This window comes from Penicillium manginii (assembly GCF_028828005.1).
Source record: "Penicillium manginii strain IBT 31320 chromosome Unknown utg000009l:1.0-3297300.0:1.0-3298630.0, whole genome shotgun sequence".
Classification (NCBI taxonomy): Eukaryota; Fungi; Ascomycota; class Eurotiomycetes; order Eurotiales; family Aspergillaceae; genus Penicillium; species Penicillium manginii.
In genome coordinates, this window is record NW_026643110.1 from 126,461 (window position 1) to 138,599 (window position 12,139).

Here is a 12,139-nt window from a genome sequence, read left to right on the forward strand (position 1 = left end):
ATTTGAACACAACCACCACTTGATTCTCTTGAATTCCAGTCAAACTGTGCTTCTTGCCTCTGCTTCATATAGAGGCTTCAGCTGGTTCTCGCCAATTCTTTCTATCCTAGGATGGCATCGACCAATCGCGGAATTGCGGTTATCTCCGGGGGCAGTGCCGCAAACAACCTTGTCGATGTATTCAGTGCCCTACGAGAAAGCAAGGAATGCCCACTCAGTTATATAATCCCTATTAGTGATAATGGAGGCTCATCATCGGAACTAATTCGAATCTTCGGTGGCCCTGGAATTGGTGATGTTCGCAGTGAGTCTTCATCTTCAAATCCCCAAATCCCGAGCCTGCCAATTTCCTACTCCATGACAAATCTATATTAACTCATACATCAGGTCGACTGGTTCGTCTCATTCCGGACTCATCCAATAATCCAGAGCGCACGGCCATCAAGCTACTATTTAATCATCGTCTTCCTGCTGAAGGCACCGCGGCGTCTCAGGAGTGGCTCTCGATCGTAGATGGCACCTCCAGGTTGTGGCTCTCCATCACTCCGGCCAAAAAGGAACTGATTCGTTCTTTTTTCAACATGTTAAACCTCGAGATTCTGAAACGAGCCCGGCCCCCTTCATCGACCTTTGATTTCACGTCCGCAAGCGTTGGAAACCTTTTTCTCACGGGCGCACGGCTTTTCAGCGGGAGTTTTGAGAGCGCCATCTATCTGCTAGGCAGTATTTGCGGCGTGCAGTCTGATATTGTACGCGTAATCCCTGCCATCAACTCGAACTTTTCACATCACATCTCCGCCACGTTGGTCAATGGCACTGTCATAGTCGGCCAGAACAGCATCTCCCACCCCAGTGAAGAAACAGCCCTCCAGTCGCCCTCTCGAGTCCGACGGCCGAGTCTTCTTCTAGCCGATGGAGATGATTTAGAAGACACTGATATTTCCGATATGTCTGATACGCTATCCTACGAAGAAGATCATCTGCCTGGATCTCTTGCAACACTGCGTAACAAAAACATTATCTTCAGCAAGCATATCAATGAAGATTTACCAAGTCGCATCAGCCGTATCTGGTACATTAATCCTTATGGCCAGGAAATCCGCCCGGCAGCTAACCCCCGTGTGCTGGAAGCATTGAATGATGCACAAGCTATTATCTACAGCATTGGCTCTTTATACACATCTATTTTATCTGCCGTCATCCTCCGTGGAGTTGGAAAGAGTATAGTGACCAGCCCCGCTCGCCACAAGATCCTTATTTTGAATGGATCTTTAGACCGGGAGACCGGTCCTCCTTCCGAACCATTCGCAGCGTCAGATTTTGTCGAGGCAATCACGCGCGCAGGCGAGGAAAGCCGAGGGCGACTTCATCACAGTGCGCACTGTAGGTCATTCGACTCACCAGCATCGCCAGCAACCGTCCGTCCGAAGACGCCCCTTCCGTATACATCATACGTGACTCACATTCTGCACCTGGATGGACCCGGCACGCCTCATGTGGATCGAGAGAAATTGTCGGAAATGGGGATCGAGTCACTTCGTCTGTATGGGCGCAAAATTACGACAAGCCAGGATGATGAGGAAGTGGTGGTTGGTATGCGATATGATTCCAATGCCTTGCTCCAGGCACTTGAGGTCGTACTGGGGAAGAAAGGAGACGCAATGATCCGGGGTGGGCTTGGGAGTGGTTTAGGGCGCAGAAACACGTTGGAGCCTACGCGACGAGAGAGATAGATGCAATTTATAGAATCTATAAGGACGAAAAAGAAACATTACACAAAATCTCATGGACAACGACCAAGACGCTCATTCCCCAGCCGAGCTACGCCATGCCGAGGTCCGAATGCGGGGAAGCTGTCGATGCCGCGATAAAACAACACTTCACCGTCAGTTTGAACTCAGGCTTGAACTAGATGAAAAAACGATATAGTCATCATAATCCATCATGAATTTCGATCTTCCAGAGGATTTGCGCACATATCTACAATCAATCGATACTTTTATCGATCAAACTATCTCCCCATTACAACACAAAGATGATAATAATCGTTTCTTTGACCATCGCCGCGAGCATGCACGCACTGACTGGGACAAGCAAGGCAATCCACGTCCGGAATGGGAACAATTACTGAGTGAGATTCCCTTCGCGACCATTCAAGCTCATCTATCTACGAGGAAACTTGATATAACTGACACCACTCTAGAGCAGGCACGCGAGCTGGCAGACGAGGCTGGCTTCTATCGCTTTGCTCTACCTCGACAATATGGAGGAAATGAACACCCCAATAACAACGTGTGGATGTCGGCAATTCGATTCCATCTTGCTTCACATCCAATATATGGAGGCGGGCTCGGTCTCGCCAATGACCTACAAAACGAGCACAGCATCATCGGAAACTTCCCAGACGTGTTGATGGTTCACCATTTCGGTAGCGAAGAGCAACGACACCTACTTATTCCTGCTCGCCTGCGCGGAGAGTTTCGTATGACATTTGGCCTGACCGAGCCAGATCACGGCAGTGATGCGACTTTCATGTCGACTTCAGCGCGTGCAACACGCGGCGGGTTCGAGATCACCGGGGCGAAGAAATGGCAAACAGGGGCTCACCACTGTACACACTTTTTGATCTTTGCGCGCACATCGGGCGCAGCTGGCTCAGCCAGAGGCATCACAGCATTCCTTGTGCCTCGGGATACTCCTGGTGTGCACATAGCTAGCTACGAGTGGACACTTAACATGCCGACCGACCACGCCACCGTCGGACTGGACCGAGCGTGGGTCCCGAGCTCCGCGGTGCTGGGCATCGTCGATCAAGGACTCGCACTTGCACAAACCTTTGTCCATGAAAATCGCATTCGCCAGGCTGCTAGTTCCTGTGGCGCTGCGAAATATTGTCTAGAACGCAGTATTGAACGTGCGCGGTCGCGTAAAATTTGGGGCGAAGGGAAGACGCTCGCCGACAATCAGGCCATACAGTTCCCTGTAGTCGAGTTGATGACCCAAGTAGAAATGCTACGATTGCTTATCCTTAAAACAAGTTGGGAAATGGATCGTGTGGTGGCCGATTGTCGATCCACTGGCCAACGGCCTTGGGTCGAGATTGAACGTCAACTCAGCGATCGAGTGGCGATGTGTAACTTTTGGGCAAATCGGCTTTGTTGCCAGGCGGCAGACCGAGCAATCCAGGTGCGTCAAGTTTATTTTCAAGGCTGTTTCAAGGTTGTACTAGTACGAGTACATTCAATATTGACCCTGATAGATCCACGGAGGCGATGGATATTCTCGCCACTATCCCTTTGAGCATATATATCGACATTTCCGACGTTATCGAATCACTGAAGGAGCAGAAGAGATTCAAATGCGCAAAATTGCAGCCTACCTCTTCGGATTTGCTGGCCCACAGAAAAAAGACGCGAAGATTTAAAATTTAAAGTTGGACTGAAGAGATCATCTGCAAACGGCTCTCCCTTCGCTCAGTCCATACCTACAACTCGGAACACTTCTCATTTACTGTACTCTGTACTCCGTACTACAAATCTGTATCTCTCGACTGATCAAATTAACATTATTCCGGCTTGTCTTTCCTTTCTGGTTCATTTTTACCTAAGAAAATTGTCTCCACGCGGCGACAGTGGGCCTTTCGCCTTGTCGGAGCCCCACCGAACCGGTGAAAACGGAAATCTGCAAGCTTCTTCCACCCCCAAAAAAAAAGACAGAAAAAAAAAGTCAACGACATCGACAACTTACCCTAGACCTTGAGCTTCTAGCTTGAACTGCTGCCCACCGACCATCTCTAACTGGTGAAACCAGTTGATCTTCGATATGGGCTCGGACTCGGATGATGTCGCCACTGAGACCGTCTCGGACAAGAGACCCAGCGAAAAATCTCCCAAATACACAGAGGCCGCGCAGGATATCAAGCCTTCAGATGCGGAGAATAACAACAATCAGTCGCCGCCTGGTGAGCTGAAGCGTAAGCTGAAGAGTCGACACTTGCAGATGATCGCCATTGGTTCGTCCTCTATACACTTGCAGATCTAATGAATCTATACTAACCAATTTGATTCCTGCAGGCGGTACAATTGGAACTGGTGAGCAGTCGGATCGGATCTGCTGTATGCGATATCAGCCTAACTAACTGACCTCGCCTCTAGGTCTCTTTATCTCGAGCGGAACCGCCATCGCCGAGTCAGGCCCGGCCGGTGCCTTGATTGCCTATATTTTCGTCGGAACTATTGTCTTCTCGGTCATGACATCTCTCGGAGAGATGGCCACTTATATCCCTACCTCCGGTGCCTTTACCTCATATGCGTCTAGGCTGATCGACCCTAGTCTCGGTTTCTCCATGGGTTGGATCTACTGGTTCAACTGGGCCTCAACCTTCGCAGTTGAATTGACCGCGTGTGGAACGATCATACAATACTGGGACCCGAGCTTGAATATCGCGATCTTTGTCGGTGTCTTCTGGGTCTTGATCACGGCTGTCAATTTTCTACCAGTGAGCTTCTATGGTGAAATTGAATTCTGGTTCTCTACCATCAAGGTTGCTACTGTTATTGGCTTCATGATCTTTGCGATCTGTGTTGATGTCGGCGTTGGCAAGCAAGGATATCTTGGCTTTCACACCTGGTCGGACCCTGGAGCTTTCGCTACGTATAAGATTGATACACCGGAGTCCGTGGGCAAGTTTATCGGATTCTGGGCCGTGCTCGTCCAGGCAGGCTTCTCCTATCAAGGAACTGAGCTAGTTGGTGTTGCTGCTGGCGAAACTGAGAATCCTCAGAAGACCGTCCCATCGGCGATTCGCAAGACCTTCTTTCGTATTCTGTTGTTCTTCGTCCTGACCATCTTTTTCATCGGTCTTCTCGTCCCGTATACCAATAGCTCCCTCGCTTCTGGCAAAACGGATGCCTCAGCAAGTCCAATGGTTATTGCGGCCGATCTTGCCGGAGTTAAAGTCCTTCCAAGTCTTATCAATGCAGTTTTACTCACAGTTGTCTTGTCAGCGGCCAATTCAAATGTCTACAGTGGCAGCCGTATCTTGACCGGTCTGGCAAATGAAGGATTTGCCCCTAAGATCTTCGGTCGTGTGAACGCAGCCGGTGTTCCCTATGTCAGTGTTTTCGTCACCGCACTATTCGGACTTCTCGGTTTCATGAACGTCTCGGAAAATGCTGCACAGGTCTTCAACTGGCTCGTCAATCTATCCAGCGTGGCGGGTTTCGTGACATGGTCCTCTATCAATGCATGCCACATCGCATTCATGCGGGCGCTAGCAGCGCGCGGCATCTCACGCGATACCCTTCCCTACAAAGCCATGTGCCAACCATACCTGGCTTGGTACGGTCTATTTTTCAATATCCTCATCGCATTGACTCAGGGATTCACTGCCTTCATCCCCACATTCGATGTCACATCCTTTTTCTTCGCCTATATCTGCCCCATCGTCTTTGTTGTGCTCTACGTTTCCCACAAAGTTATCACCAGGTCGTCATTCATTAAATCGGCCGAGGCTGATATCGATACTGGCCGATTGCCATATGAGAAGGAGACCGGTCCGCCAAAGGCATGGTACTGGAGAGTATGGGGTTGGGTCACAAAATGATAGTAGTCGCATCAGGCTACAATCAATGTCTTTGATGTGTCATGTCCCGCTTTTTGAATGATCTCAAATATTGTCTTGCATTTTCTCATAGCATCTTTCATTCCGAATTATCCTCATTAGGGATTCTTCTCTATTCACATCATTCTTTTTTTCACGCAAAGTAGGGTGTTATTCAACCGCAGACCAACCGTGCGTCACAAATCTGTGACTGTTGATTTAAACAAATTTCAAGCAACGAGCCACCACAGCTATACCTCCTATCAGGGTGGTTATACCGGTCCAAATCACAATGGCCCCATACTGACTCCCATATGTGCCCCATGCATGGCTCTGCAATCCGTCTGCCTTTAATAGTACCTCGCTCAATGGCCCGCTAACCACATTCCCAATACCACGGCCAGTTTCCATGAAGGGAAAGATCACACTAACATCTGTCGCCGGGTTGGAATGCTGTACTTCATGCGCAATACTTGACCATGTGGACGAGTAACCTCCCGCCAGTAATCCATAGACAATGCAAAACAGATAAAGGGACCACAAACTGCTAGAAAATCCCCATATGAAAAATACCGAGATGACGGACCCAGCAGTGGTGATGAGAAGGCATGTAGTGACGTGATACCGGTCAGAGAGGAAGCCAATCATGATGGAACCGAATACAGATGTAATGTTGAAAAGGATGACCGTGAGAGAAGACAAGAGCTCATTGACACCCATCTTGCTGGCGTATGTCGGGAGATAAATCGTGGGTAAGAAGAAGCCCAGTGCCTGAACAGTGTTGCCGATTTGGTAGATGATAAATACTTTACTGTAAAGAAAGCGAAAGTTGAGCCGGTGTTGAACAGCAGAGTGTGTAACCGGAATGCGCGGCCGATGAAAGTATAAGAACGGAATTGAAAGGAGAAACAATCCAACTGATGATATTCTCAATGTAGTCGGTACACCGTATCTGTTCAATAACCATTCTATGATAAGTGGAAACAGCACACCAGATAGTCCAGAGCCAGACTATTGAGAGTCACATTAGTCTTCATTACGTATCTCACAACCCAAGTGACTTGTCCACAATATGCACTATTGGGAACTTACCCATACGACTCCAAATGCGAGACCCTTTCGCTTGACAAACCATTCGGACATGAATAGAATGGAGGGTGTATATGCCAGAGACCCTCCAACCCCAAACCCAATTCCTTGAGATAAAATGAGGTGTGTGACACTGGTTGAAAATGAGCTCATTGCCAACGACAGACACATTATCATGACGCCAATAGTCGACACCCAGCGAGCAATTCTTGGAATTAGAATCATTCCTATTATAGGCAAAGGTGCTACAAGATATGCGATTCCCTATGTTCACGATTAGGTTCTAGTAATAGAAAGCAGGGGAAATTGTGAACAATCACCATTGCGCATGTCCCAATAGCGGCAATGTTGTTAGAACCTTGGAATGGTTCATGTGTACTGTAGAATTTCTCAAAGATCCCAAATGAAAAGGCATATCCTAGAAGACCGTCAGCTCCATACTATAACATGATTATGATCGGTACCTACCCCACACAAGTGCTTCAAGCATTGCGCTGGCTAATAGAAAAAGCCATGCATGTCTTCCTCCATCAACTGGAGGTAGTTCATCCTCCCATGGGTGATTTTGATCAATGCCGCAGTGGATTGGAGAATCTTGAGAGGCTGTCAATTTTAGTTCTGCTTCGCCGCTGTCATATTCGTCTTTCAGGGCCATCTTGAGATAGACATCTGGTTGGAAGAGAATTGAAGTGTTAAATCATGAATGCAACGTTATTTGGGTAAACTACAGACTAATGTTAGAATGTGATCGGCGTGAGGAGAAGTGGCCTAAACAAGTATTTAGGATGACGAAACTTTGAAGAAATACCTTGAGCCTTCGTGAATAAAATTCAAGCACTGGGAGATATGATCCATGGAAGTAGGCCAAGAATACTTCAGCAAAACAGTATACTATTCTCATGCTCTTATGCCGAATCTACATGCTTCGATCCGGAGCCTTTGAGGAGCAACTGAAGGTCTGACAAAAGACTCTTCATTGCCCCTCGCTCAAAAGGTGACATTAGCCTGGGGGGGTTGCGTGTTATTCCATTCCATTTTCGACATTTTTCGTTTGGTAGGAATGTGAGGGCGGGATTTGGAATGCTGAACAACATAACATCGTGGGACGGCAATACGTTGCTCTCGACGGGAGCTCTATTATACTAATCTTCATCAAATACCCATGTAGTTAATTAGTAGCAATAAACAGATTTATCTTTTCTGCTCCACGCAATGGTCCAAGATGTTGGTACAAAGTGGTGGGACTAATATTTGTCACACAGATCACAGAAAGTACTAATTTTGAGATAATAACCAATTGGTGAAATAATCCGGACATCTATTCACTGAGGTACTTCTTGATATTCACCTTGTTGTGAATGCCAATCCATTATCAAAGCTTGGAAGTGCGCTAGATCAAATTACCTTGGTAGTATGTGGATACTTCGCCTTCAATTCTCACTTCAAGCCTGGACTTCCCTGCTGGTGCACATACTAAGCAGTATAATTTTTGTTGGAAAAATGGAGTACTACCATTCCTCTATCATGCTCCCACCCGTGTCCATTGAATACGACCCGAAAATGTCCCGAGCGTTGAATATCATGACTACTAGTGCTAGCATCAGCTCCCTTGATCAGGATTATTAGACAATTTCGCAACATGCCGGCTTTGGTGGACCTTAGATCGTTCGGAGTAAAAAGGGTTCTTTTGAGCTCCGAGTCTTCCTCTTGCCTATCTTTCATCCAGCTTCCGCGGTTGGGCCCTGTATATCTCCGGTCCATCCCATGTGGCTGTCTCCATGCTAGTGCATATTTGATCACCGACTCCCGAGGTCCTCCCCTGCAAAGCGTGATCTGTAAATCAAAATGCACAGGTAGTATTGAAATTTGATCTCCTACTAGCGATGCCTTGGAAGACCAGCATGCACAAGGCACGAGGATTGGTTTTGACTAGCACGATTCTAAATCTACAGCTGGCGCATCTCTCCCAGTGATTTGGAAACAGAGATTAGAAAATTTGATAATCATTTGTCGAAGGACCATTCTCCTTCTAATTTAAACGGGGTATCTTTAAAAGTCCGCCGGGGCTGGAAGCCTTTCCGGGGTATCATCACGAAATTCGGAGGTGATCAGATTACCGAACGATGGCGACCATTCCACGCGAGGGGTGAGGCTCTCAAGCCCCCAGAGTTCGGATAGAAATTTCAAAATTGAAGTATGGGTGAATTCGGCCAGGCCATCTGCGGGCTTATTTTGAACTAATCCCTTGCCGACCCAGGGGGAAATGAGCATGGTTGGGACGCGGATGCCTAGGCGATCAAAGTGAAACACGTATGGGCTTCCATCGGGGGCCGTCTCGGTATATGTCAGACTGTCACCTGGCGGTATGTCTGAGGGAGGAGTTACATGGTCGGCAAAACCTCCATGTTCGTCAAATGTCAAAATGAAGAGCGTGTCATTCCACTGCGGAGAACCCCGTATAGCTTCATATATACCCTTCACAAAGCTCTCGCCCATGTTTATTGGAGACGGGGGGTGCATTGACATGTAATTGCAACACTCCGGGTTGATCCAAGTAAACGCAGGAAGAGTTCCAGCTTCGGCATCTTTATAGAATTGTTCGATAGGGCGTATATTGGACCGGGCGGTGTTCGACTTGGCCGTCCACTGGTAGAATAGGGCATCTGGTAGGAAGGACGGGTCTGATTTGGTCGAGTTCTCGTAGTTGGCCCATGTGATTCCCTTGTCCGAAAGTTGCTCGAAGATAGAAGTTTGTGGGAGGCCGGATCGATTAAAAGCATCATCATTCATTCCATGACCATATGAGGTTCCAGAGGTCAAGTAGGCGCGGTTTGGATTCGTGGGTCCCGGGACGGCGGCGAACCATCGGTCGAAGAGTACGTAGTTTTCTGCGATCGCGTTGAAGACGGGGATGTGCTCGGGGGTGAAGTAGTTGATGACCTCGGATGCGCGTGTCAGATCATCTGTCTCATAGGAGGCTCGTTGTTCGGTGATGAACCCATCCATCCAGGGTTGTGACTCGATTAATGGGTGGTATGTTCCAAAAATCTGCATATTACCACCAGCGATGCTATGGTTAGGATCTTCGGAGGCGATGTTCTGCGCTGTGTTTTGGGCGCAGATTTTTTCCGAGCGCAACTGCGACACATTGGCCGGGTTGCAGAATGGGCGTTTCAAGACGCCATCAATCTGAGCATCGTATGTGAGCCCACCAAAGAAATGGTCGAATGACAGATTCTCCTGAACCAAAACCACCACGTTCTTGATGTTGCTCAGGCCGCCCGCTGTCTGGGATCGCGCGATTGTGCCGACGACGAATGCGAACAGCACCAGGAACAGGGTCATAGTCGATGCCAACTGCGATCGAGATTGAAAAGGGACATTTCTCTTCCCGGCCCCAAAAATAACGCGCCAGGGTTTCCCGTGACATCGGGGGGTCCACGCGAAATCCACCGATGGCCCCCATTTCCCCTCATCACGTCTCCACTGGACTTCTATTGGTCGTAAACAGCGGGACTTCCTGATTGGGTTTCGCGATGTTTGACAGGGTCCAGAAGCTGAGTGAAGATTGATGTATAGATAGCGTTGGCGATTCCTTCGATTTTCCACGGGTGCGAGCATAGAGAAAATTCAGACTGACAATCCTCGCATTTCTCGGGATTAAAGCTGTGGTCTACGGAACTTCTTCAGCTTCCTAATTCCATACCGACCGATCAATATCGTCCCCAGAATGCATCCCGATACCAATACCCCAAAGGCCGGGACGCTCTCCTCGAAGGAGTTGATCACGTTCATTCCAAAGAGGCCAGCCACAAAGGTAGACACGGCAAATCCTAACATCCAAATCTCCAGCTGGGCCTCGAATATCATGATTTCATTCCGCCGAATATCGAGAATAGACTGGATCGTATCTACCGTCCGATTCACGTCGCCAATCAAGGCGTTGGCAGATTCCGCAATTGCATCCGCATTTTTGTAATAGGCCTCCAGCAGATATTCCACCTCTTGGTGGTCGGCCGATGGATGCGCGTTACCGGCTTTGCGATCGGATAAATACATCATCGCCATGTCCTCATCGTTACCGAGAACCTCTTGTAAAGCCGAGCGCACTTGACGAGCACGTGACTCTGTATTGACCAGTCTCTTCCCGTGGTGTCGAAGCCTTCGAAGAGCGGAATGAACGGAATCTTCCTGCTGAAAAGCAGACAGACTCTGCTCGGCATCGCGTCGAATTAAAACATTTTCCGCCTCTAGCGTGGCGATGACAGCCGCAAGTGCTGTATCGAGGACCCGATGCTCGAATGGCAGCTTGCTGGAGAGGCCAAGCCCGAATTCAGGGCTGGCCTGTAACCTGTTCCGTAAATCATTCAAGAGAACATCTTGGATGCGAACCTCGTTGTCCTCTGGTTCCAGGAGGACAAGTAGAATTTGATCCGATTTGATCAGAAGGCGTAGACTGAAAAAGCTGAGGAAGATCGTATTCGGGCGGACTAGGAGGTGGGGAAAGCCCGCGGAGACAAGATCAATGTTCCGCAAATCTCGCCCATCGAGATCATAGTCCTTGGCTATTTGGGCCTTGGTCAAACTTTGGTGAGAAGGTTGAAGTGAGTCTCCCAAGCGGAAGAGCATGCATTGGATCTCGGTGGATTCATTCAGACGACTGCGAGATAGAGCGAGGGATTGGTTGAAGACTTCCTGATTGAAAGTGTCATCTTTTTTGATTTCATTGGATGGCATTATATGAAGACGCTTCTTGGTGGACGTGGATGTGGGCATATCATGAATTCGTGGGGTCGATAATGACGGCATTGGAGTGTATGTACTACATGTCGCTAAGGGCCTTGACCATGTTGATGCTGGCAGACAACCCCATCGCGATGGAGGTAAGGATTTGGCCCGAGCCCCTTGAGTCATCCAGGTGGAGATCCTAGCAGCCCATGCCTTGCACATGATGCATCAACCACCGATGTAACGAATGAAGGAGTTGAATTTGGGGAAAGTTAAGTTCATCGGAAGGGAAGAAGGGGAGAGGTGAAGTATTAGTCAGCCGGTCAGTATACACTCCATGCTTAATTACTTAGAAGTAGTTCAACGATTGAGCTTGTAAATCAGACTCAAGTTGGAGATACACCTACCTAGGTACTATTTGCAAATACAGAGGATCTAATCTACCAGTACTAGTACTTTGAAAACACCGTTCTGCCACGCTGTTCTGTGCTCCTTCGGTCGACAGTGCGCCGAAAGGCCGGGGCGAGTCTGGATCGTCAATATTGCGGGGCCAATCGAAGAGCGGGGGATACTTGTACTTATACCTACCTGGGTAACAGAAATAATGATCAATCATAGTGGTAGTGATGTATATCGTGGTTACATAGAAATTGTAGAGGACAGCTGAGGGGAGTATCCGAGATCCATCCGGGGGACACCACGCCGACAGATCTAAACAGA

General features: G+C 48.4%; 6 protein-coding genes across 6 annotated transcripts; 3 read left to right on the top strand and 3 right to left on the bottom strand.

Annotated features, from left to right (window-relative positions):
• Window positions 1-111: 111 nt before the first annotated feature.
• Window positions 112-1,733, top strand: N7533_011802 (gluconeogenesis factor YvcK family protein; the record flags this gene model as incomplete). Its single annotated transcript, XM_057108452.1, has 2 exons — window positions 112-304; window positions 388-1,733. 2 exons carry the CDS (start codon window positions 112-114, stop codon window positions 1,731-1,733), a joined length of 1,539 nt encoding a protein of 512 aa, XP_056953553.1.
• A 211-nt stretch (window positions 1,734-1,944) lies between these two features.
• On the top strand, window positions 1,945-3,424 carry N7533_011803 (acyl-CoA dehydrogenase family protein; the record flags this gene model as incomplete). The annotated part of the gene is made up of 3 exons (XM_057108453.1): window positions 1,945-2,131; window positions 2,204-3,186; window positions 3,260-3,424. The coding sequence occupies 3 exons, from the start codon at window positions 1,945-1,947 to the stop codon at window positions 3,422-3,424; spliced, it is 1,335 nt and encodes a 444-aa protein (XP_056953554.1).
• Window positions 3,425-3,822: 398 nt separating this feature from the next.
• On the top strand, window positions 3,823-5,605 carry N7533_011804 (putative amino acid permease (Can1); the record flags this gene model as incomplete). Its single annotated transcript, XM_057108454.1, has 3 exons — window positions 3,823-4,012; window positions 4,074-4,091; window positions 4,155-5,605. 3 exons carry the CDS (start codon window positions 3,823-3,825, stop codon window positions 5,603-5,605), a joined length of 1,659 nt encoding a protein of 552 aa, XP_056953555.1.
• A 216-nt stretch (window positions 5,606-5,821) lies between these two features.
• On the bottom strand, window positions 5,822-7,346 carry N7533_011805 (uncharacterized protein; the record flags this gene model as incomplete). The annotated part of the gene is made up of 4 exons (XM_057108455.1): window positions 5,822-6,613; window positions 6,695-6,955; window positions 7,012-7,109; window positions 7,160-7,346. 4 exons carry the CDS (start codon window positions 7,344-7,346, stop codon window positions 5,822-5,824), a joined length of 1,338 nt encoding a protein of 445 aa, XP_056953556.1.
• Window positions 7,347-8,740: 1,394 nt separating this feature from the next.
• Window positions 8,741-10,036, bottom strand: N7533_011806 (putative phosphatidylglycerol specific phospholipase; the record flags this gene model as incomplete). The annotated part of the gene is made up of 1 exon (XM_057108456.1): window positions 8,741-10,036. One exon carries the CDS (start codon window positions 10,034-10,036, stop codon window positions 8,741-8,743), a length of 1,296 nt encoding a protein of 431 aa, XP_056953557.1.
• Window positions 10,037-10,351: 315 nt separating this feature from the next.
• On the bottom strand, window positions 10,352-11,500 carry N7533_011807 (CorA family magnesium transporter; the record flags this gene model as incomplete). The annotated part of the gene is made up of 1 exon (XM_057108457.1): window positions 10,352-11,500. The coding sequence occupies one exon, from the start codon at window positions 11,498-11,500 to the stop codon at window positions 10,352-10,354; it is 1,149 nt and encodes a 382-aa protein (XP_056953558.1).
• Between the last annotated feature and the right edge of the window lie 639 nt (window positions 11,501-12,139).